Source organism: Harmonia axyridis, chromosome 6 (genome assembly GCF_914767665.1).
Source record: "Harmonia axyridis chromosome 6, icHarAxyr1.1, whole genome shotgun sequence".
Classification (NCBI taxonomy): domain Eukaryota; kingdom Metazoa; phylum Arthropoda; class Insecta; order Coleoptera; family Coccinellidae; genus Harmonia; species Harmonia axyridis.
The window spans coordinates 10,509,012-10,536,145 of record NC_059506.1 but is presented as its reverse complement, the minus strand read 5'-3'; the positions used below and the strand labels follow the sequence as shown (position 1 = coordinate 10,536,145).

Sequence of the window (27,134 nt, the reverse complement as noted above, 5' to 3'; positions counted from 1 at the left end):
AGCCTTGTCACTTACTGTCTTCTCTAAGTTCTTGGTGAGCTTGTGTAAGTACCCAATTTCTTGTTTTGCAAGTATCAGCTCGTTTTCTAGTGTTAGTTTTTCCAAAACATTTTTTTGGTTATGTTTCGGTGTTATGAGAATTTCATTTGATGATCCACAATCGCTGTTCTCTATGAATTTTTGTAATTCGGAAGAGATAACAGTACCACTGGGAAGTTTTCTATATAATATTATTTTCATTAAATATTCTTTTTTAAGCTTCGATAACTCAACTATTACGCGCCATGTTGCCACACTTATGTATATCGCTGATGATCTTGTTACCATCTCTGATTAGAAGAACATCTAAAAACGGAATTCAATTATTATTCTTTAACTCATAGGTAAATTTGAGGTCACTATTGAAAACCTGTGAGACTTTTTGAACACTATCCCTTGGAATGGAGAGAATAAAAAATATCTACATGGTCGCAGTTCCCGGAAGGCTTATCGAGCCACAACGAACCCCGGTTCAAATAATAAACAAAATCTCTTGGAATGGACATGATAATGTCATCAACATAAAAATACACAAAAGGAATCAAGAAATCTACATTAGACAAAACAAAAGCAACAACCTTGTTCACGACCATCTCAGCTAGAATAGGTGATGCTGGGTTCCCCATAGCCGAACCTCTAATCTGGCTGTAAAATTTACCATTATAAGTACAATAGATGTTCTTGAAAATAAACTGTATAATATTCTCAACTGCCCCAAGTCGAATCTGTGTATGATTCTTTAAATCCTCCCAATGTTCATCAATGAGGTCCACAATTAAACCTTGAGGAATGTTCGTGCGCTAATCATATTTATCTATAATGCAATAATAATGGTTTTATAACATCTGTGCATAAGTTCTCTTCTATCATTTAATTCCAAAAACCCTTCAGGTCTAACTTTCGATTTAGCCATGAAATTCAGTTCAACTTTTTCACCTGCAATATAAAAATGCAGGCAACCAAAACAATTTTCATCTTTTTGAAGTGACATGACTCAAATTAGGAAGGGCAGGGTCTTTAATAGTTATAAATAAACTGTTTGTAATTTCACTTTATGTTTTGTTGCTTGTGTAATGGTATTGATACAGAAAATTTGATATGAATTTTTCAAAAATGTAACAAATAAAAACATAACTCCATGGCTTGCTACAATTCTCGCTTTGAAACAAGAGTCAAAAAAGCAAAGTGTACTAGGGCCAGAAATAGACATGAAATAAGGGAAAAAAATATTAATTCCATTAGGCTATTAAAAAACTTTGGATTTGATTTGCAATTTTATAAAGAAATGAAATATCTCTATGATGAATTTCAGTTAATTTCCTAATTCTGACAAACTGAAGTGTTCATACCTCATGCTCTGTGCATCTTGGTGGCGTGTGATAAAGATTTACATATTCTTTTTTTGTGGTTCTTAGTTCATTTTGATTCAAGGAAAATATAGGATTTCTGAATCCACTAGAAGGATAATTATTCTGTAATACCTCCTTATGCAATGAATATCCTGAAATACTTATACCAACAGAGAGAATAGAAAGCTATTTGTGATCTGAATTGATTTTCATAATTCAATTTTTAACAATGTCATTTTTGAATTCTACATTGTTATTTAGCGTCAGAAAAAGCATTTTTTATTTTACTTCAATAGTCATGGAGAGAGAAGTCTGTTACACGATTAGAATGAGAATCCAATGCTCATGATAGACATATCAAATTGCCACTCTGACCTTCAACTGATAGAATTTCTTCTGATTGAAAGGAAAAATGGGAGATAATTCTAGAATATTGTAATAATTTACCTCCTATATACCATTTAGGTACCACTATATTATTGTCATATGTATGCAGTCCATCGATGGTGCTCTTCTTTTTATGAGTACTTGCAAATATCAGCAATGCACAATCAACAGGAATACTTGTAATCTGCATACTCAAAACCAACCACACAGTGATAAAGGGACAAGCAGCATGCAACAGTTCAACCAATCCAGAATTTTTCACAAGGTTCACCCAAACCTTTTCAGCTACTTCTCTGATATCAGGCAATGGTTCAACTAGAACTCTTTGAAACACATAACGCAATGCTTCCTGAAGGAGAAGAGCACTCCATGGTATACTAATATCTTTTGATGGTGCTTCTGTCAGTGTATGAAGAGTTTGAAGGGTAGCTTTTCGAACGGATGATGTACTATGACTAAGAAAAGGCCACAATTTTGGAACAACCTTAAAATTATGCAAAAAAAAACTATAATTAGAAAACAACAATAACAATTATAAATAAATTATAAAATTTCAATGTTTTAAGTCTTTTATCTTTTTGTACAAAAGTTTATTTGATGGAAAACTAACATAGAATTTCAAATGTGAAGTATGTTATATTATTGAAACGCATATCCACTGACTAGTTGAACGCGTCGGTTTCTAGTAGAGATGTGTCATTCACGAACAAACGAATCAAAAGACCCTGGTCTTCGGAACGAATGGTTCAATCAAGTCGTCTCTTTGAAAATGATTTGTCCTTTGAATTGATCCAAATTTTCACATTCAGTTCATTCAATTTGAGGATCTTTTAGGACCCGAAGATCCATAGAATGGTTCGTTATCCGAGTCTAGGTAGACGAGTTTCGGTTTGGACTGATTGCAAAGAAAAGAAACATATGGTAGTAATAATATACATCCATTTCGCAAATGAATCATCCACTCGGCACTTGGTACCCGGTTTTGAAGAAAAATGATAGATAGTGGAGTAACAGAAACCGGGCTCTGTAATTGCACCAACTAGTATATCTTGAAAATGTTTTAAAGGTCTTAAATATTGTTATCATTTTTTGAGAAGTTTTCGGTTTCAACTAGATATTTAAACCTGGCTATGTGAAGTGGATTAAAATGAATTAAATATTTTTCGGGAACAAGGTATATTAATTACAGTTAATATCATTTCGAGGGATTTCAGATCTTTTGTATTCATTTGGTTGGGATAGATACAGGCAATTCAGTAGGTAATACCATAGTATAAGGAAAGGATAGTAAGCCAGTGTAGTGCTTTTTTCGATTTTGTTGATGTTGAGCGCCATCTAGTTGCACTCACGTTAAGCCTCGAATTTTACTGTCAAAAAATTGGTCCGTAAAGTGGAGCCCTCTGAAAGAATTGGTGTTATTTTGAAGAACTAAAACATTTGAAATAGAGTGGTAAGAAGATTTCTATATTTTGATATTTTTTCTGCTCTACAATAAGAATTTACGCCAGTGGCGTATATTTGTGATAAACAAGTACAATGCTACAAGTTATCATGAAATCACTAATCAGGTCCAGTCGTCATGAAATGATATCTCTAGTTTTTTTCAGGATTTATGAATGGAATAAACTCCATTTTGCGGGATATCGATATTGCAATTGAATGTATTTGAAGAATATTCGATTGACATCGTTTTGTTATAGATTGAGTGAAAGTTTCTATCAACATTTAATTCCTAATGTCGTAAGTTCCAATGAAATTTCTCAAAAGTTATATTTAGCATTTGACAGTTGGTTTCGATCATTTTTTCCCAACCTTCTACGATTCTTCGAGTTATGTATTTTATTATTCGACTGTAATAATATTTTCTGACCGAAAAATCAGCCCATGTTTTTATGAATATTTGAAGAAAAGTTTACCTTAAACAACCAAATTATATTGAAATATCTCAATGATGTTGAAAATAAATAAAATCATGTTTTATTTTTATATTTACCTTATATTTAAAATTGAAATGAATATTTTCGGGTTGTAGTTTGTGGATTGAACATATCAATGGATTTTTCATATAGCTCAGGAGCTTGAAATATTAGAGGTTTCCTAGTAATACATCTTTTTTGGTAAAAATGAAGGAAAAAACTTGAAAATTGGAAAATTCAGTTTTAATATCAAATAAAAGAAATTTTATAAAGAAAAGTTCAAGAGTTGGTAGAGACAGATGGAATTTTAGTTCTTCTATACATACTAAGCAAATAGCCACTCTTAGTGCTGTGCAGTTTTTTTCATAAAGTAAATAAGCTACTTTATTAAATCCAAGCTCAACCATTAACGAAGAAAGAACTGAAAATGATTTTTTAAATCAGAATCGTTGTTATCCGTGTTTAATTAATACTCTTAGCTCTCTGGTTAACATCAGTTCTACAAGATCTTGTTCTAAATCTGTTATTTATCCAGCATTTGAGAAAGGACCTATTGCCTCAATCCCTTCAATATTCAAGTAAATGGTAACAAGTGAGTATCAAGGTGAATTTAGATGTCAGAAATACATTAAAGAATTTAGCTACGACCAGGTCAGAAGCTTTCGATTTCTAATTCAATAAAAATTTAGAGAGATTTCCTCAATTTTTACTGAATTAGAAATCAAAAGTTTCTGATTTTTGTTCTTGGAAGGAAACAATATGATGTATTTTTTCGATACTCTCTATCATTTGAATTCAACCCGCACCAATTCTTTACAAAATAATTTTCTATGGGAATAAAGCTTTTCCGATATAAGACACTATACGATATTGATGAGGGTTATTGAGTCTCAGTGCTGCCCTGGTGATAATGAATTTGATGCTTTGAAAAGCACACAGTTTCAGTCAATAAAACCTTGTAATCATGAAGATACTGAGCGAATGCTCTTGCAACCATCAATAATCATTATGAATTAACTGGCAATTATTTCTTTGAAGTTGGCAAAAATAACAAATTAGGTACCGAGACCCATATATTTGATGGTTTCCTTGTCACTATATATAAAAACCGTGTAGCAACTTGCAACGGATAAAAAATGTGGGCTCAAAAATTCATTGACAGAAAGGCTTATTCAAGATCGACTCAAGAATCAAATCCCAATACAATACAGAGAATGGAAATCCCACAATAAGCATTCAAAATTAGCATTGTTACAAATTACATCTGCAACAGAGTCTACCTGCAAGGTAGTCAGCCATATGTTAATGAAAATATTTTGGTAGTATGACAACAATTCCGTTTATGATATGTTGAAACTCAATGAAAGCCTATTGTGCTTCTATATACCTTCTCTTATACCTGCTATTGAAATATGTAGATGACACGAATATTCTGTTGTGGAGTAATAATCTCAATGATATCGAGAAAATATCCTCCGAACTACTCAATTTTGATGACGCCATTTCATTATGATTTGAATTATTGTGGAATAAAGAGAATTATTTATTTATTTTTAGTAGTCCCACAATCGAATAGCTCGAACCGAAGTGACATTAGAAAAATATTCTATTTGATCTTTATATTTTGAAGGTTATTTGGACTTTCCTTCTGTTCGTACAATATTAAGATATAAGTTGTTTTGCTTTTCTGTTCATTTATAACGAATTTAAATCAATAAAGTCCTATTTTCTAAAAATGGGACTTTATTGATTATTATTATTATTTTGAATGATTATTTATTTAAATTAACGTGTCTCGACAGCTATGGTCATTGACACAAGATCACATTGAAAGTAGTCAATATTACAAAAAATTGGCCTTTTGTATATTCAATAATGTTGAACAATTGACAGTTTCACATTTTTCGATGATTGCCGAGATTAAGTAGGCTGGAAATATTTTTGCAATATTTATATATTGCAGTTCTTAACAACAAATCTAAAATATATCTTCTATGTTCCGAGCAGATGATATTCGTTGCGAACCATTCGGGCAGAAAATTTTTAATGCATTTAACACTTTTTTTTTTCAAATTACACATGACTTTATCATTGCAACTTTTCCCTATATCTTTGCTGAAACAATCCAAAACTATTGTTGTGAATTTCTCCAGCAAAGATGTAGGTGCTTTTAATCCACATTCAAAATTTAAACCGTAATTTTTGAAAAAGATCAAGAGCTCATCTTCATTTTCAAGATTTTTAGGAGCCTCCAAAGTGATTTTACAATCTTCACACCCGAAACGCTCCCAACATTTTTTGACCAAATAACCTGCAAAATATACTACAGAACATTTTTCCAATGTCACTTCATCTCGAAATTCGGTGGCAGGAATACTACTTGGACTACTTGAAGAATCCGAATCGTCCGATTCTGATGAAGACGAGTTTTCATCGAGATTCAATAAGTGAAAAGGTTCGTTGTTATCTGCCACTAAAATATTTTCATCGTCATCTGCCTTACTACCTGCATTGGCACTTGCAGATGGCCTTAAAAAATCTGATACAATGCTAATTTTGAATGCTGTTCTGAATGAACTTACTGTGGGATTTCTGTTATATCCCCCTCTCTGACGATACACAGCAAATTGATTCTCGAGAGGATCTTGAATAAGCCTTCCCGTGAATAAATAGTTGAATCCCTCATTTCTTTGATCATATGCAAATTGCTTCACGGCATTTATAGTTAATAGAAAACCATCAAAACTATCAGGCCTCGTTAATTTGTTATTTTTGCCAACTTTATACAAGTTTTCAATTAATTCATAACCATTATTAATGGCTGTTATAACTTCCGGATTTCTATCACTAAGTGCACGATTACAAGGTTTTGTTGAATGAAACCGTGTGCTATTCAAAGCATCGAATAAGTTGTTGATGGTTTCCACAAAGCGTGCAGTATTTTCGGCTGTTGCCGATACTAGTTCTCCAGTTCTTAGGGCTGTCATTATAGCAGCATAAACACTGTGACTCAATAACTGTGCTGCTAACTTCACGTTCATTTTTTGGAAACAGTTAGGATTGAGATGTTTATCCGTCAATTTTAATAAAGCTTTTCCCGTACTACTCTTTTTATCGATCTTCCTGTTTGTCCAATATAAACCATAGGGCAATCATTACAGGTTAACTTGTAGACACCGGATTTATTTCCTTTATCTGTTTTGTCTTTATTGTTTTTAATGAACATCTCTAAGTTGTTACTTGTTTTGAAGGATATTGTGTAATTAAATTTTGTCTTCAGGTATTTAGCAATCTTTTCAGAAATATTATCAATTTTATGGTATTGATACTTAATTTTTTTCGTTAACTTATGTTAATAATATTTCTGAAAAGATTGCTAAATACCTGAAGACAAAATTCAATTACACAATATCCTTCAAAACAAGTAACAACTTAGAGATGTTCATTAACAAGTTAACCTGTAATGATTGCCCTATGGTTTATATTGGACAAACAGGAAGATCTTTCAATAAAAGGATAAAGGAACACCAAAAGAGTTATACATCTGATAGTTCGTTTTCAACCTAGGCGAATCACTTAAAAGAATGGGACCATACCTTCAATAATAACTTTGAAATCCTTCATTTAGAAAACAAGAGCTTAAGACTAACACTCTTAGAATCCCTAGAAATAAACAGGTATAATACCCAAAATATTCTGTTGAACGAACAAACGGATGTAAACTCATCCCCTTTATTGAATTTCTTCCGATAGTTTGGAAATCCCAGCCGGTAAATTGTCCAATATAACTTTGTAATTTATGATACCCTTTCGAATATTTTTGTGTCAATTTTGTTCCTATATAAGATTCATTACAGGTATACAGATACAAAAAGAATGATAGAGCGGATTTTGAGAACATTTAATCCTCCAAGAATACACTTCGTCCTCAATTCTATGAATGATTCAAAACACTTTGTTTTTCTGATTCAGTTTAGTTAGAGGAGGATGTGTGTACATTTCAAGACCCCAGGTTTAAAAGAATAGAAAGATTCGTCGGTTCTCAATTCAGAATAAAAAAATTTTTGACCACTGAAATAGAGAAATGTCTAAAAATCACAATGCATAGGGATCAGAAAAGCAAGGTTTCAAATGAAAAAACTTTACCAACGATTTAAAAGACGGCATTACATTTCGAATGTGGAATCTTATATTATTATTTTTAGAACTCTTTATTGCTAAATTCATATGTTTGAATCTTATATCCAATTTTTATATTTTTTTCATTGATAATATCCCAATTCTATTCATATTTCTTCGGATGAAACCACTTTCTACTATTATATGAATAATTTTAATTCAATTGTATCTATCAATTTGTTGTAATTATTCCTGAATAGAGAGTTAAGTGATCATTCAAACTTTTATCGTAATGCAAAACGCAATTATTCGAATAAATATTCAATGAATATTCGAATATTCAAATGTAGTGGTAACTTAATAATAACATAAAAATTGTTGGCAATGTTATGCGACCCCTTTTCAACCACGCCACTGAATGAATTTTCGTATTATTTCTGCGCCATCTATAGCTCATGATTCAGCGCCATCTATTATCGAGTTACTTCTCCACTTTGGGTAGTCAATAGTGTTCGATATATGCAACCCGTAAAACATTGGTTCCAACTACAGAAGCGACTCCAAGTGACCAGCTCCTTGCCGTCAAACGGCGGTTGGCTTACTATCCTTTCCTTATACTATGGTAATACTAAGTCAAGGCCTCGTGAATTTTTGTGTTCTGAAAAAATGTACATTCGTGATTTACTTCTACTTCTTTATTAATAACTAAGACCTCGAATAGTTCACAGTCCGCAATTGGAACAAGACATATATTGGTTAAGGTTTTTGAAATTTTTTTGATAGATCCATAATCATCTCATGAACCAGATCTCAATTCATTATATTTGGGAAATTCAGTAACTCATAACTTTGTGATCATGGATAATATCCTTTATGTTTATGATTATGTCTCGAATAAATCATTATTCCGAATTAACGATCCGATTAAAAACATACTGAACCTCAAATACAAAGCTGAAATTAACTTAACATTCATAACCAGGAAAAGAAAACAAGGAACGAAAGAACGAGATCTACGGATCTTTGAATCATGCGCAAATCGAACATTATTCGAACTAAGCCAATGAGGGAAGTGGCTGACAAGAACCATTGGGCCAATGGAACAGATCTTTTGAACCAAGGGCGTAGAAATGTGGGGGGTACTGGGGGTAATCACTTTACTTTTCTTTGAAATCGACGTCAGTAAAAAATCGGACCACTCTACTGTTTATGAGTTTATTAAAGCTTTCAAGATACTTTTATATGAGCTCGTATTTGTTCGAGGTTTATTATTTTCCTTTATCTATCCGCTTTCTCAGCATCGCCCTTATTTGCCATCTGTGATTTTTCGTCATCCGTATACACTTACCCGTTTTATGTATCATTCTCGAAACAAAATTTCAATTAGTAGTTATCAAAGAACTGAACTGAGTAAGTCGCATCGAAAAATGGTCTATGCTGTTTTGTACACTTTATTGTGTTTCATTGAAAAAGCAATTTATTTGTGAAGACATCAGTAATGAATTGACTATATCTACATGATGTTCCCTAAAGGTACAAATGAAAATGACAGATTTCTCGGATCATTTCAAGAAAAAAAGCCCTATAACATGAGTCCGCAAACGCTTTGTTTATGATATACAGGTGTTCAAATTTTTTTCTCTCATATCACCTTCCCACAAGATATTTAACTTGAATTGGCATAGATATTCCAATTTAAAGTTTTCATCATGTGATATCCTAATTTTGAATGCAAATCTACAGGGTGAACTTTTTCTGAAATGGTGCCCGCTTCTTTCCTCCAGAATTATTTTTTTGTGAATCACAAAAAGAAAAATTTAAAAAGAAACTCTAGTTTAGTACTACATTCTTTGGTTTGTTGTAGTTTTGTGGTATTTGCAATCGAATTCCAGGAAAATCCATATTATTAAAAAGATCCAGTTAGGTAGCTGTGATGAATAAATTAATTATAAGTTTTGGTACTTATTTACCAACTCTGTAGCGAAGATTAATAAAGATTTGATAAACTGGTTAAACATGCGAAAAAAGTAGGACTCGTATTTATGGGCCATTTTATTTTCAAAATTATCCAAGGAATCTCTCATTCTCCCAGTATAAGATCAGAACAATTGATTTGGTGATAAAAAGAATTATTTCGAGTAATTTTGTTCAAACTTCGTCATCAAACCTCTTTTTCTCACATTATAGATATGAGTAAACAATGTCCTCAAAATTTTTTTTTTCGATTCCCCCCCTAAGAAAAAAAAAGATCTACGCCCTTGTTTTAAACCAGGTCGTCACAGCAATGGATCTGGGGTAGGATTCTGTAACTTTCGTTATCATAGCAAACGAAAGCGATAACGTTAAACGTTACGAAGCGAAGCTAAGCGGAGCGAATGCGGTATTCTGTAAGCGTCTTTTTCTTTATCGTTTCGTTATCTTTACGCTTTTAGTTTCGTTGTCGGAGCTTACCGACTTTACACGAAGGAACATTGGCAACGTTGCAAATAAGTAGATATTTGAGCTACTGTAGGATTCTGCAGGTTTTGACATATGAGGTACCTGAGATAATCTCTAATAAGAGCAATGAGATAAGAGTCCCTTTTATGGACTCTAGCTGTAATGTCCTTTGAATAATCCACAGTATTTAACGTGAGTATTGTCAGAAATTATATTTTGATTTATGACTCTCATTGGAAGTTACTTAACAAAGGGTTTCATACCATTTTAAACTGTTTAGTTTATCATTAAGAATGAATTAGCTAATTGAATACAGCACCTGAATGCAAATATTGAGTATTACAAAGTCTTATTTGAGCACTGGAAGAAATTCGAAATGGAACCTCGTTCAATGGATTATAATTTAAAACCTTCATTCTTATTCCAGTTACAAAACCTACCCATACTACAAAATAAGTTCGGGGAGTCAACTAATAGTGTGTATAGGTATAAAGAAATATTCATCATGTTTTCAATGATTCTGATCATCGACGAGGAAATCTCAAGAAGAGTTCGTCTAACTCTTACAAGAGAGGAGAATAGATTTCTTCGAGATAGAAATGATCCATTTAACTTAACGGATGAGAGATTCATAGACGTTTTCCGTTTGTCGAAACATTTAGTTCACGTTCTATTCGATGAATTGAAACCATTTATGGATAATTATTGGAATTGGAGGAACACGAGAACGCCATTTGAACAGCGAATATTGATAACTCTGATAACTTGATATCACTCAATTAATGTGCAGTTGATTTGCAATTCTAATATATATTGTGAAGCAAAACATTCAAAAGTATAACCTCGAAATCGAAATCATTCAATTGTCATAATATGACGCTTAAGACTTGGTCACGTGGTAAAAGTAAACCAATCAAAAACGTCGTCGGACTTTTCGTAATGACAACGAACCCTAAAATGTTTCGTTATCGTCATGAGGTCGTTCTTTGCTTCGGCAAACACGACTATTGCCGAATCCCTTTACAGAATACCGAACCGAGCAAAACTGTCGTTTCGTCACGTTTTCGCTTCGCTTTGCCGTTACAGAATCCCACCACTGGTTCGATATGGTTCGTCGAAATTGAACGAACCACCCATCCCCTGATTCTAGTGAAATGATTGCCAGCTTAGCATTCTTTCAGTGTACTTGCTGACCATATGACATGACTAACCACATACGAGTCAACGAACTTCGGATCCTCGGAACTCTTCGAGAGCGCGAACTAATTGTATTTTTATTGCTTTTCAGGAGCTTCGTTAATCAGAGAGTACCTTCCTTTATGCCCGCCACTCACGAGGCGTTTTTTCGAGCGTTTGGAAGCAGGCGACCAAGTAGCTAGTAGCTAGTCTGCCATCCCTTGCTGCCGTCGAAACCTGCCACTCGAGAGGTTGTTTTATTGGATACTCAATAAAACAACCTCTCGACAAACGCCATCCGACCTAATGCCCGCCACTCACGAAGCGTTTTTTCGAGCTTTTGGAAGCAGGCGACCAAGTAGCTTGCGTCGAAATGGTAGCTAGTGTGCCATCTCTTGCTGCCGTCGAAACCTGCCACTCGAGAGGTTGTTTTATTGAGTATCCGGGTCGGATTTCAGATGATCACAGACAGCTGGCAATTTATCAAGTACCGTCGGAACTTCGTAGCGCACCAAATTCTTGTGCAAAATAAAAGAATTTTTGATAGGTTTCATCGAAATATTCAGGCAGACAACCTGTCGATGGAAAATGAAAAGTTCAGCATACGCAAACAGGAATATCAAAAATAAAGCCTATGGGGAACTAGTAGAATATTCCAAAGGAAAATTACAGAATGAAAGAGTTGATGTAAATTTCGATTTGGTCGATATCGTTTTCCATCGTTATTGACAAATCTTCCTCTACATTGAAATAAACATTCATTAATTTCTCTTAAAATATACTCGTTATCTTTAATATCAAAATGCTCTTTTTGGAAAACCCCTTCAGTATAACAACTGATATTTTAGCTAATTTCATTTCAAATTAGCTAATAACATTTTTAGTTTCCGACATAATAATAATAATAATAATCGTTTATTGATCTCATAAGACATACAATTATGTGTGAGATAAGTCACAGAAAAAAGAAAAAAGTTAACATAAATAATTATCAGATGTATCGTTTAAAAATTCACCAACAGTATAATAACAATTTCTTAACAATAAAGCTTTTACACTGGCCTTGAATTCTCTAAGATTAAGAGACGAAATATGGAAAGGTAAATGATTGAACAATTTTATGCCCTGATATGTGGGCGACATTTCAAATTTTGTTGTTCTGTGCTTTGCCACAAACAGCACTCCCCCACTTCTTGTATGGTAGTTATGAAAGCTTGATAATTTTGTGATGCTATTCTCTTTTTCCTTAATATATAATAAGGTTTTAAGAATGAAAATACACGACAGCGTGAGAATACCATTTTGTGAAAAAACTGGTCTACAAGACGTCCTTGGTGTTATATCATATATCATGCGCAAAATCCGCTTTTGAATAATAAATACCCTACTAACCTCTGAAGAATTTCCCCAAAGTAGGATGTTGTAAGATACATGGCTATATACTAAGCTGTAATAAATATTGATCAACGTTGACATGGGAAACAAGTGTCTTACTCTACTTATAGCGAAATATGAACTTTTCAATTTACCGCAGACCAAATCAATGTGACTGAACCATCTTAAACCTTCATCCAGAGAAATTCCAAGAAATTTTACACAATCTTTAGATGTGGTTACAGTATCTAGATGGTGAAGAACGAGTTTCTTACTATATTTACCCAATGAAAAATGAATACATTCAGTCTTTCCGATATTAATTACAAGATTATTTGTACGGCACCATTTTACAAAACAATCAAGTAGAAACTCGCACAATATTTGGAGCTCTTCGAAAGAAGAAGCCCTAACAGCAAACGATGTGTCGTCAGCAAACAAACTAATCAAACACATCTTCGAGAATGATGGTAACTCGTTTTGGGAACAAAAACTTAACAATTCATCTTTCAAACTTGCAGGAAGGTCATTGATAAAAATAAGGAACAACAGAGGTCCAAGGACGGATTATTATATTATTTTCATTAATTATAAGTTTTGGTATTTATTTACCCAATCTGTAGCGAAGATTAATAAATATATATAAATATATATATATATATATAATATACGACACACTAGAAACAACCTGAATATGTATATATATATATATATATATATATATATATATATATATGTATATGAAAGCAAAGCGTTTGTGGGCTCATATTCATGAAACTTTTTTTTCTCAAAATTATCCAAGTAATTTCTCATTTTCCTTTGTAACTCTAATTTGAGAACACCCAGTATAAGGTAAGAACAACCGAATTAGTAACAAAAAATTTATTTCGAGTAATTTGGTTCAAACTTCTTTTTCTAACATTACAGATATGAATAAAAGTTGTCGTCAAAAATTTTTTTTTCGATTATCCCCCACCAAGAAAAAAAAAACTACGCCCTTGGTTCACAAGAGTCGAGAATTGAGAGAAATGTCAAATGTAAACGATGTATGCGCCATCTAAAACAGACCGCGATCCCTCGAAATCAAGTAGGTATAAATCTGAAAAATCTCCCGTTTTGTCTGAAAGTTTTACAGGTATAAGTAGACACACCAGGTTTTCTATGCATCTTATTTAGAATATAGGAAAAATTAAAAATGATAACTAATTTTCACACGGAATTGAAACTTGTATCTACTACTGTTTGAAATACTAGCAAGTTACCACCTGTACCATGGGTCCTATAAGTGTCACAGTTTATATTCAATATATTGAGATACAAATATTCAAGAATTGTTATTATTGCAAGAATTAAGGAAAAATTAAGATGAAATGGTGAAATTTCAGAATAATTTTAGCTACATGCTAAAAATATATCTCTATGTAAAAGTGAAACTGACATTTCTTTAGACAGATAATCTAAATGAACATGTTTCACTTTTATGACTTTTATTGACAGTTTGTCTAATTAGATTTTTTTTCTTTGTCATAAGTAGTATTTAGGGCCAGTTGCACCATTTGCCTAAACATTGATTAAAAATTTAAACGTTGATTACTCTATGATTTCTCAAGAAAAATCATAAATTAATCAATGTTTAAATTTTAATCAATGTTTAGGCAAATGGTGCAACTGGCCCTTAGAAATTTAATTTTCGATTCCTGTTTTTAGGTAAGGTATTCCTCGTTATATTTTGATGTAAGTTATATTAATAAAACCTGTTTTTAGATACAGACATCGACTTATTGTTATTAATTTCAATATATAGAGAAAGAAAATCAAATCTTATATCTGTACTCACATTATTCAAATTTTGTGGTGGCAATAGTGCTTGAGCAATAGATAAATTTAGAATAGATGCCAATAAACCCATAAAACTATTACATGCAGCGGCAAGTTCATCTTGTTCGGCCAGAAGTTCCCAAAGTTTGTCAACTACTAGGGGCACCGATGTTGGAACTAATTCAACTAATTTTTCAGCAACTGGTATGAGAGATGAGGCCGCAACTGCTCCAACATCATCCACTGGATCTGACAATCCATTCAAAATATGAGGAAATGATTGTGGCAGTAATAAATTATTTATATCTGAAACAAAATAATCAGCTCAAAATACAAGCGGAACATTGAAAATTCAATGAGTGATATTAGTTTTCTTTGAATTTCACACACCTTCCTTAACTGCTAATAAATACTTCAGTCCTAGTAAACCGCCATGTCTGGCCTCCCATTCTTTATAATCTAAAAGCTGTAGTAATAGTTTTAAGGCTTCCAAACAACTCTCTGTTGTCATCAATTTGAGTACAGCCGAAAGAGTTTGAGCACAAGTTTCCCTGACAGGAGCAACTACAGCGTCAGATACAAAATCACCAAATCTGTCCAATGCTAATACACATATAAGTCTTATTGCCATATCTTCTAACCATATCTGATGAGAGTTGAACATCTGTTAAAGAAAAGACAAATTGAAATATGAGGAACAGTGTTTATTTACCTGAGAAGAAACTTTAAACTTTCAAAGAAGTATATCTATCTATCTTTGTACCTTAGTGATGAAAGGTAGAAAAGAAAACAATGAAATAATTGAAGGAAATACCCAAATTCTAGATATGTATGGCAGTCAAGATATAACATTTGGAAATATATTTAGGTTTCTTCGAACTCAAAATATAAAATTCTCTCTTTTTCATATCCCAGTTTAAACTTTGTTGCGAGTTTTTTCAAAAAATAGTAAAAATCGTCAAAATAAACAATTCCCTGTATAAAATAATTAAGTTGAACTGATAAATTAGAATGTTGCCGGAAAGAAAGATGTTAGCTTCAGTCATGGAATGGGGATTTTTGGAATATTTGAATATACTCTTTTCAGTTGATTTTTTATGAAATTCTTCATTCTGATCAGTTTTAACCACAGAAAGAAAAAGACTAACGTTAAAAAATTGAGAATAACCAATAATATTGACCCAAATTATTCACAGAAGTTGTTCAAATTCACTGTTAGTTTGATTTGAGCAAAAGTTTTGCCCTGTCTAATAGTTACTACAAGCAGTAATGATAAATGTTATTGATGTTCAGTATGTTCTAAAATTTAAAGAAACCCTGTGATAACCGAAATTTTGTGAATTACAGACTTCAGAGGTTGATATAACACCCATCATTCAATTAGGACAATTTATGGTGAAAAAAATTATTTTGATGATTTCCACATTCTATAAAAAAAAATCTCCTTTAAAAAAACCCTCCATTGGACAAATAAAAAGTTACCTGTTTAGAAGTAAGGTTCATTGATTTTCCAGCCCCTCTACCATGGACTGCAATTACTTCTCTTAGGGCAGTAGCAGCTCCGTGTCGGGACTCCCAACAAGAACTGAACAACTCCTGACTCATTTTATCACAGAACCATTCCAGAGGCCAATCCATAGATTCCCCTGCTTCAGGGGGAGATCCAAAATCCATTATTTCCTCTTTTACTTCAAATTTTATTCTTTTTCTATTATCCAATTCTTCATTTGTTGAATTGTCTTCACCCATTTCTCGAGACTTCTTACCAACAGCTTGACGAGCTTTCCTCTTGGCACGATTCCTTTCTCGACAACTGAGTGAGTCGTTCACTGCTGTGATAAATTCATGTAGTGGTTTTTTAGTGTCCGACATATTCAGAGGCTCCATTTTGATTATTAAATCTTCATTTGAGAATAAATCAGATACATCTATTCCAATTTTTGCAGCTTCAGTAAGACCTAACTTAGCATTCAAAATTTGTCTTTGTTTCGCCAGTTTTTCCTTCAAGTCGCCACCTGCAGAAGGTAATTATTCAGTGAATTTTTATTTTGTTTAAGTAGTAATAGATTTGTTCATAGTGGCTTTTGTTTTAAATATTGATTTCTGAATTATATCAATATGATTTAATAAACCAATGAGGTTGGATTTTTCAAATTTTACCATAACTAATAGGATGATGTACATACAATTGTAGTATAATTTCTTTCAGTTATGTAATGTTTTGGGTGGTTGAAATATATTTGAGTGTTTGGTATGATCAGGAGATTAGATCAATAGAGTTTGCCGGTAAGAGTTTGTAATTATTTATCATGAAATAAATTGAATAAAAACCTCTGTTATTAGTATGCCATACAATAACAAGAGTAGGAGTAAGAGAAGACCAAACTGTAATTTTACCCTGCTCCTTGGCTTATATTCAGATCCAACAGCAACGAAGGAAAATTTTATTCCCTAAACTCCATCAAAGAAAAAGGTTCAAGACAATATTAAAATTTATCGAAAAACAAAAATTACGAGTATCTAAGATGCTAGATATTTTAAGATGAATATCACAGAAAGCATAGATCACTCCTTAACAAGAATTAATTAAAAGAATGGATTTCTGTTATAATCAGATATATTTTGGCCAGGCAAAGTACATATCGCTCATCCGAAAGAAAAGTGTCACATCTCAAAAATCTTGAATTTCTTGATTCTGCCATGAAATGGTAACAAATATTTGAATTTATCATTGAAAAATCGTCACATGAAAGCTTCAATAATTAACCAATGTTTGAAGCTTTCGTGTGACGATTTTTCAATGATAAATTCAAATATTTGGAACCATTTCATGGCAGAATCAATCCCTGTCCCAACTGTAGTGTCGTGACTAAGGATTGCACTCAGGTAAACGATGCCAGGTTAGGTCTTGAGCGAACCAAGGCGGGGGCCTTGGCTTAACCGCCCGGACCGAGAGGAAACAACCTCATCAAAAATTCTAAATCCAAGGCGGGAAACCAGGCTGAGGGATGCATGACTGGTTAGAGGACCTAGTCTTTACTGGTTTCGACCTTGGAGAACCAGGGGAACTCAATTGTATAATTCCCTTACTTCTACATGCGGGGCTCTGTACAAATGGACCTATACGACCCTAGCTTCTCGTGAGACCTATTATGGAAAAGGACCAAGAATTAAATAAACCTACTGGAGTAGAGGGGGAGAAGACCTCCACCTATTCATCCGGCCCCCTTGGAAAAGGGAACAAACGGAAAAACCGTCTGCCGTTTGAGATGCTCAAATTGCGACAACCAGGCGGCAGAGATGATCCACTGAGAAAGGGTCTCAGTGGAGCCGGAGTGCGGAAGTACCTACGACTCCTCCATCAGGGACTTGCACCTGAGGAATCAGGTTTTTCAGAATTCAAACCTCAATCCAGAGGCTTGGAAGGTTCTGAACTCCAAAAAAGAGGGAAAAGGAACCATAATCGCGATTGGGATTGATAACCAATCCGAGGAAGCTCTGAAAGCAGGGGTATGCGCGATGAACTTTCGGGTCGGACGCATCCCGGTTTCGGGGCTTGGAAAGAAAGGAGACAAAGTAGGTCAAATAAAAGGTTTGGCTTGTAAAGACTCAAAATTGATTTACGACCAGAGGCAAGTATCTTCACGTGCCTGTGTGCTCATAAGAAATAACATTAATTACATTGTGTTTCAGAATACATGACTCGGGATGTAGTCCCAATTATGGTACACCTCAATGTTGGGGGTATTGACCGAGACATTGTCATTGCATCCGCTTATTTCGCTGGAGACGGGCCCACAACACCGCCCGCGAAAGTGCAAGAGCTAGTGCAATACTGTAACAGTAGAAAATCTCCAGTCATAAAAGGCTGTGACGCCAGCGCGCATAACATCATTTGGGGCAGCACGGACAACAACCTCAGAGGTGAGTGCTTATTTGAATATCTCTTAGCTAATAATCTTGAGACCCTAAACGTGGGGACAACTTCCACCTTTGTCACGAGAGTAAGAGAAGAGGTTCTGGACGTGACAATTGCCAGCGTTACTGCTAGGAAAAATGTTACAGGTTGGAAAGTAATGAATGAACCCTCACTTCCTGACCATAGGATTATCGAATTCAATATAACGGGGGAGTGAACTTCGTCGTTTCCAAGTCGAAATCCTAGAAACACGGATTGGTCTGTATATAAGGTTCATCTAAAGGATAATTTAGAACAGATCGAAAATGATGGGACAAAACACCCGCAATACGATCTGGAACAAGAAGTCGAACAAGTAAGTACGGCAATAATAGAGGCCTTTCACTCAAGTTGTCGACTCTCGAAAGTTCGAACAAGTAAGGAGGCACCTTGGTGGAACGAGAACTTGTCAACCCTCAGAGTAGAGGTTCGTCGGCTCTTCAATAGAGCCAAAAGATACGGTAATTAAGCTTTCTCTGTACAATAAGGAGATAAGGATGGCCAAAAGACTTGATTTTCGCGTCTTTTGTGAAAAGATCACTTCTACTCCAACAGCAGCCAGTTTACAAAAAGTAATGACAAAGGGGAGAAACAACCCCATAATGTCGCTCAGAAAGCCAGACGGGTCATACACGGGCTGCTTTCCAGTCAGGTGCGTGTCCCACGGGGCTCGGCGCACTAGAGCTTCGAGCCCTTGTTATGAGTGGAACGCGCCAAAACGAAACTGTCAAATTCAACGTAAACAAACCAGCGTTCTACAGCTGTCTCGTACTTTATGCGAAGTAACGGTCTTCTTTCTCTCTCACACCTGTCAGGGGTCGAAGCCCCGCAAATGCGGGCGGTGCTTCAGGGGAAAGGGGAAGGTAACGCGAGGCCTCGGCGCCCTGTTTACTGGAACACTACAAGTGCGCTTCGGTACGCTTCGGAGCTGTACCGAGTAGCTCTTGACGTTGGCTGGAAAGCACCTATTGAGGGAGAAGAGGAACGATCAGTTCTTCTTCTCAATAATAAACGCTGATATAGCGATTCAAACCAAAAATCCCCGCAAGGAAGATTGGGATATTGCTAAGAAACTTTTTACAAGACAACGGCTGGAATGGGCAATAAACACCTTCCAAATCATCAGGAGTAGATGGAATATTCCCTGTACTCCTACAGAAAGGAATGGAGGAGATTCTTCCCCATCTCCTGAAGATAACAAAAAGGAGTCTAGCACTGGGTCAAATACCTAAGATATATAGCAGGGCCAAAGTAATCTTCATACCAAAAATAGGGAAGAAAGATGGTAGTGATCCCCGATCTTTCAGACCCATTTGCCTAACATCGTTTATGCTGAAAACGATGGAGAGGTGGATAACTACATAAGAACCATAGACAAACTTATCTTATAGATCATCTCATTTAATCTTATAGACCCCCAACTAACATATTATTGCATATTATTGGTTCAGGCTATTTTAGTACCGGCGTCTTGATACTCGCGGCAGGTCGGTCGGTTTCTGGCCGTTTTTCTATCGTTAACCTATATTTTACTGATTTTAAGTGAAAGAAAAAGAAAAACAATAACAATTTGTTTGCCTGAATTTTGTCCGACATCAATGACATCATGGACCAACTTGTTTTTAATAATAATCCATTTAAAATTGTATCTTGCAACGTAAAGGTGAGAAATAGTTGGTGTTTTTCGTTGAGATTTGTAAAAAATTATCAGTGTTTATCATGGGTGGTACCCGGTTGTAAAATTAATTCTCTTTGGTGGCACCGTTTACCGAATGTTAGGAAAGATTTCAATAATGGCTGAATATTATATTAAAAGAAGACTCAACGGATTGCTGCCAGAATCTATATATAAATATATGTCTGTCATGTTCATTCTGATAAAAAAAATATTGTTACCCAGGAACAATACGGCTACATGAGATGCAGTACCAACTCTTTCTCTTAAGAATGGATCAGCATCAGGTTTGTATTTCTGTTCATATTAAAGAGTCTATTCAAATAGTATATTATTACTAGTGAAATTCTTCGTATATGTACTCCAGCATTATTTTCAGGTACTGACAAGGAGCTTGTTTCATCTTAGAGTATTGACGAGATGCCATCTGTTTCAAATAATTTGGAAGAACAGGAATGTGAGCAACCAATTATAATTAAATATTATTTTTTTTGATAATAATAATAACTGTACTTTATTGGCCATCGACCGAAGTCCTTCAGCCTAGTTTTTAGTAATATTCATTTTAATTTCTGTTAACATATTATGTATTGTAGAATTAGAATAATCTGATATGAATAATTTATTTCCAGTTCTAGGAACATCAGAAGCAAAGACAGAAGAAACTAAGCTTTCTGAAACAAATAAAAGAATATTAAGTGGAAGGAACTGACGAGCATATATGGATACAGACCCAATCAAAATTGCAGCGATTGAAATTTTCAATTATAGGAAAAAAAGAATCGAAAAAGATACAAAAATACTTTGATACGCATATTATACATCAAAACTCTCCCCATTTTTTTTCTATCTTCACACTGGTAAAACTATGGAGGCGGTCGAGGAATCAGCTGACGAGGCAGAACTTAGAGCACGTGATTGGTTCAGTGCAAACAAACTTCTGCTTAATACCAATAAAACACAGGAGATTTGGTTTGCATTGAGATCTCTGAATGGAAGACCGAATCCAGACTCGGTGAAATTCCTTGGAATTCGACTGGATCAGAAGCTTAAATGGGATTGCCACATTGAAGAGGTGTGTGGCAAGCTGCGAAGTACCGTGTTTCTGTTGAGAAATCTCTCAGAGTGTGTCTCGATCAAGACGTTACTGACTGCATATCATGCTTTGTTCCATTCTGTGATGTCATATGGGATTATGGCATGGGGTGAAGCAGCAACATCAAGCAGGGTATTTGCCCTACAACGCAAAGCAGTCAGGATAATCGCAGGACTGGGCTACCGTGATGATTGTAGAGGAACTTTTCGTAAACTCGAGGTGCTTACATTTCCTTCGGTCTTTATACTGAGCAGCTTAACTCATATTAAGAAAAACGAAAGGAATTTTCTTTGTCACGGAGACATCCATGATCACCTTACACGGGGTAGAAGTGACTTGGTGGCCGCCCATTGCAGATTGACAAAAAGCCAGAAAAGACCTGAATATATAGCCATTAAGCTGTTCAATAGGCTTCCAATGGGAATCAGACAGTTACCACTGCACAAATTCAAGAAGACAGTCAAGAAACATCTAGCAAATGCCGCGGTATATAGCACTGAAGAATATCTAAATTAATTTTTTTTCTTTTTTCTCATTACTGTTTGGACATGTGTAAGATTATGTATTTTTAGCACGAATAAATTATTATTAAATTATTATTAAGTCCCCCTGTCTCAAATTTCCTTCACTAATAGACTTAACTTTTTGCCATTCCAGTTTAATTTTTCCACTTTTTTTATTTAACAGTTATTTCAATATTTTGAATCTCCAGATGTACGAATAGTTTTTTTCTTAAAAACTTGATTTTTTCCATAATAAAAACAAATGAGATGTGATGACGACTGACATTCTCTTTAAAACAAAAGCCTTTACAAATTTAAATCATATAAATGTGATACACTCCTGAAACCTATTCCTTATAGTATTTGTTTTTGCAATCTTGTTTCGGGCATACATTTTATACCATACCTGCCCTATAAGTTGTTTTGACTCTATTTCATTTTAATGTTGCTTTCATGTCCTATTCATTGTTCAATCATAAGGTTTCTTATATTCTATAATATAGAAACCAATCCAACACAATATACAGAGTTTATTCATTATAATATTGTTATGAATATTTTTTTTTTTTTGTATTTTTTACATGGTAGTAATTCCATCTTTTGTATTTGAATAACTTGGCAGCATACAAGCTTGCTTGGGCTGAATATTGTGCATTTTATTTTGTTATGTCTCACAATACATGTAACTTTTAAACATGATAAATTAATCGAAATATCATAATACTTAGTATTGTTCATATTATTACTATTATTTAATATATATTATTGAATATATTTCTATTTCTCTGACTCAAATTACCCTTCACAAATAGTTTGAGTTAGAGTCAGTTTAAAAATTGAGTGTTTGATATCGCACAGCGATATCAACTTTCAAACTGGCTCTAACTCTCATTTACAAAAGCAAGCATTCTGAATGGAATCCCATTTGAAATTCCCGCGAAACCTTTTAGTTTTAGTTGAGCGGGCCGATCAACAGAGACTGCTCTGTATCGTCTGACAGAACCCATGCAGAGTACTCTGAATAACAAAAAGATCGCAATGTGTGCCTTCCTAGACATATCTGGGGACTTTGACAACACAACACATGTGTCGGCCAGAGAAGCACTTGAAAGGCGAGAAGTGAATAAAACCATTATAAAATGGATGTATGAGATGCTGAAGACGAGAATAGCTGAGACACAGGTGGGTAATTAAACCACCTCTGTTAAAGCCACTCACGAAACACCTCAAGGGAGAGTAATATCTCCCCTTCTATGGAGCCTAGTAGTGAATGAATTACTCCACAGACTTAGAGTTTGGCTTCGACTGTATAGGCTATGCAGATGATATAGTCTTAATAGTTGAAGGAAAATTCGAGAGCACCTTGTGCGACTTAATGCAGGAAGCCCTTAGAATAATTGAACAATGGTGCTTGTCAGTGGGGCTAATCATCAACCCATCCAAGACCACAGTAATCCCATTCACTCGGAAAAGGAAACTTCCATGGAGTGGAAATCAGAAGTCAAATATCTGGGAATAAAACTAGAAAGCAAACTTCTGTGGAGGAAACACATTGAGATTACGGCTAACAAAGCAACAAAGGCCTCAATGGCGTGCAGACGTTTAGCTGATAAGACTTGGGGATGTAACCCAAAAATACTGCCATGGATGTACGTCATGATTGTGAGGCCGATAATAAATTATGGGGCAATAGTCCGGCATGCTAGAGCAAGCCAGACCAGCACGAGGAAAGCCCTTGATACAATACAAAGGTTAGCCTATGTTTGTATCACTGGAGCTATGAGAACATGCCCAACTAAGGCATTGGAGATCATCACAGATCTCACACCTCTTCATCTAGTGATAGAGAGAGTGTCCACTCTAAGACTATCTAGGCAAGGTACTGACAATGAGGGAATTAGGAATGAGAGAGCCTGGTCCTCCTTGACTAATTATATACCATCAGCGAACCTTCCAGTGATGGTATGATAAAGAAAATTAGCATAGAAAAAACATTCATTACGATACTAAGAGGAAAAACGATTGTTCTTAAAAAGAATACCAGATGGTTCCAAATCCACGACGGGAAATGGAGCTGGAGTATTTGGGGCTGGTACCAAATGCTCAATATCGCTAGGCCACTGTCTAAGTGTCTTTCAGGCAGAGATACTTACAATAGAAAGATGTGTAGAAATCAACATAGCAAGAAACTATCGGAAATGTGACAGCGATAAATTCCGATAGTCAGGCTGCAATTAAAGCACTGAGCTCACATACCATCGATTCTTAGATGGTATTGGAGTGCCGAAGAAACCTTAATGAAATGAGTACGAATAACAGCTTTCTAGTCTGGGTTCCCGGCCACTCGGGAATCAGAGGGAATGAGGAGGCCAACACACGTGCCAGAAAAGGAGCACAAACTCCTTTCATCGGCCCGGAACTTTTCTGTGGTGTATACAAATGCACCTACAAGAAAGAGTTTCAGGAAAAAGAGGTAACCGAAAGAGAAAAACTCTGGCGGAATCTTCCTGGTCTGGATCACTCCAAAAAGTTTCTTCGAAACTTTGACTCTACAAGATCCAAGAAGTATCTGGATCTTAGAAAGATTATGCTACACCTCCTCACTGGATTCCTCACAGGGCATTGCCGCCTTAGGAAACCATGAGAATGGGTCCAATAGAAAATGACGAGTGCAGATTCTATGGGGAGGAGTAAGAAACTCCGGATCACCTGGTGACGGAATGCCTCGCCATCGCTAGCCAACGCAAAACTTGCCTTGGACACGAAACTTATAGAAGTGAGGAATTAGCCTCCTTGAAGCCATCCCAGATATTGGAGTTCATCAGGTCTCTGGAACTGGAAGGCGAGCTGTAGATCATGTTATGGAGAGAATAGCTCTGATGGGGGGCACAATAGACCATTAGGTCGCATTGAAACGTAACCCCCTCAATTAAATCTAAATCTAATCTAATGGCAGAATCAAGAAATTCAAGATTTTTGAGATGTGACACTTTTCTTTCGGATGATCGATATATGTGAAAATTCTCAAATTTTCATTTTATCCCTTTTTCAAGATGAAACTATAACACTCGAAATTGAGAAAACAAGTAAAAATAAAAACAGTTCAGATGCTTTGAAATAATTGTGCATTATGAACTAAAAATTATGTTAGTTCAAAATATAATTTACATGAAACTAACCTGATTTATCTTCCTCCATATCGAATTCAGTTCCCTCTGATGCCATAAGAGATTTACTATTTTCCAATACTTTCATTATATCGAACTGAGTAAATCTGAGTCTTCCTATTGAAGATGGAACAATCTGACTCAACTCCAATTCTTGAAAAAAAAAAAAAAATTGACACTTAGATAAGCATATTGAAAAGAATAGGATATTTTTATGATCGATGTTATGATCTATATTCAGTAGATCCAGTGGTTATCATAAGCAAGTTCTTCTAGTGCATCAAGATAAGCTAATAAATTAAAATGGGCTATGATGAGAACCTTATAATTTTCATGTAATTTTGATGAAGTAATGCCCCAATAAGAACTAATTTTTCAATTTTCTACCTGGTATATCATCGTTTGGATGGGGATCCCATTGTGGAACATTGCTCACAATGGCTCTAATGGCCTCTGCAGCAGCAATTCTTGTCTCCCATGAATTAGATTTCAAATATTTTGCAGTTCTTATCAACAGAGTGTTCAACTCATGAGGATGTAATTTCTGCACCTCTCCCAGTTGTTTAGCAGCTGCTGACCTTGTAACTGCTGAACTGCCAGTCTCTAGTAAGATGAAAAGTCTGTCTAATCTGAAAAAAAAATGCATAATTCAGATGTTTTATTTGTGAAAATTTACTATTAAAAGTTTTCATTATTAAAAATGTGATGAATATATAAAAAATGAGAAAAGCGCCATGTTAAAATTAGGAGATTTCTCTTATTCATGCAATTTTTTCACAAAATGTCACACATAAATTTCCAAAATTCCTGACATGACATGAAGATGTTAGAACTTGTTGAAGTATTGTTCTCAATATGAATTCCACAACACAATTTGTATCTTTTTGAGTCCCCTCAAATAACCTAGTATGTTCTCCAAAAAGTATTTTGTGCATAGGGTTATCAAATCAGGGCTGGAATCTCACTAATTATTTCCAAATGGTAAGGATAGATTATGAGATATCGAAATTTCACAAAAAAACCTTTTTGCTCTTCCAATTATAGAATCATGACAAAATTTTACATGACGATTTGTTTATGTTAATTTGCAACTGAGTTTGGTCAAAATGTTTTTATTTATTCATTTATTCCAATATTTTTTAGGTCATTGGATTTGTTTTAACAGCTGATTGAAGAGCCCAAGCATAAAATAAACCAGGACTTTAACTCATAGTAAGCTTTTCAAGCAGCGTTTTATGCAGAATAGAATCTTAGAGGAGGGCAGTTAAACCAACCTCTATTCTTTTGTGAAGTCTAAGAATCTGAGACATGCTCTAATAAATTCTTAATCTGATTTCAATATTTGAAATTCAAGTTTATTTTGGACTTTAAACTTCCCCAATTTTGTGTATACCATGCTCACAACTCTGATATTTCCTGTGAAATAGTCTCCATTTATTTTTACACATAGTAGTCCAAAAGTTGGTTCCCAACTGTTCGAAAAAAAATACTAAAATAAGACTATTACAAAACTTTCATTCAGGTGAGCTGTAAAATATTCCATGTTGGCAATTAATTGTATTAACTTTCAACACATTCTTCATCCAATAACCTAGCAATAGAATTATTTGATATTCATTCAATTTTTCAATATCTTCAAAATACCTTACTCTAAAATTATTATTTGTGTACTACACTAGATTCTGAAGAAAACTCATATTTAGATATAGTTTTCAAGATTTATCAATATAATTATTACATGATTAATAATAATAACAAAAAAAAAAAAACCACCAGAAAATCCAAGAGAACTGCAAGGATGGAGAGAAAAGCCCTACATGGACGACATTTCAACGAGGTGAACCAGGATCATGTCGACATTGAAGTGTCGAACTATTGGCTCACATCAGGTGCGATGTATCCAGAAACGGAAGGATTTCTTTTAGCCATCCAAGATCAAGTGATCTCAACGAGAAATTCCTGCAAGCATATCATAAAGGATCGAACTATTACTGACGATCGATACCGTTATGGGTGTCCAACGAATGAGACAATCCAACATATCACGGGAGGAAATCAAATGTTTGCAGGAAAAGAATATAAAGAGAGACACGATGCAGTAGGAAAAATACTACACCA

At 34.6% G+C, this 27,134-nt stretch overlaps 2 protein-coding genes and 1 long non-coding RNA gene across 4 annotated transcripts in view; 2 read left to right on the top strand and 1 right to left on the bottom strand.

Annotated features, from left to right (window-relative positions):
• The window catches only part of LOC123682842 (TATA-binding protein-associated factor 172), a 123,526-nt gene that overhangs the window by 86,185 nt on the left and 10,207 nt on the right, over nucleotides 1-27,134 (bottom strand). For both annotated transcript variants that reach the window (XM_045621642.1, XM_045621643.1), the window contains exons 3-8: nucleotides 25,404-25,645; nucleotides 25,029-25,169; nucleotides 16,100-16,632; nucleotides 15,008-15,281; nucleotides 14,637-14,923; nucleotides 1,836-2,259 (exon numbers count right to left, since the gene is read on the bottom strand). In XM_045621642.1, coding sequence (XP_045477598.1) covers nucleotides 1,836-2,259; nucleotides 14,637-14,923; nucleotides 15,008-15,281; nucleotides 16,100-16,632; nucleotides 25,029-25,169; nucleotides 25,404-25,645 — 1,901 coding nt within the window. The remainder of the gene's footprint in view (nucleotides 1-1,835; nucleotides 2,260-14,636; nucleotides 14,924-15,007; nucleotides 15,282-16,099; nucleotides 16,633-25,028; nucleotides 25,170-25,403; nucleotides 25,646-27,134) is intronic.
• LOC123682845 lies at nucleotides 14,442-14,956 on the top strand. Its single transcript, XR_006747893.1, has 3 exons — nucleotides 14,442-14,506; nucleotides 14,564-14,761; nucleotides 14,816-14,956. It is a non-coding gene; the product is annotated as an uncharacterized LOC123682845 (long non-coding RNA).
• LOC123682843 lies at nucleotides 20,480-21,911 on the top strand. The gene is made up of 2 exons (XM_045621645.1): nucleotides 20,480-20,707; nucleotides 20,883-21,911. The coding sequence occupies exon 2, from the start codon at nucleotides 21,119-21,121 to the stop codon at nucleotides 21,860-21,862; it is 744 nt and encodes a 247-aa protein (XP_045477601.1). The 5' UTR covers nucleotides 20,480-20,707; nucleotides 20,883-21,118; the 3' UTR covers nucleotides 21,863-21,911.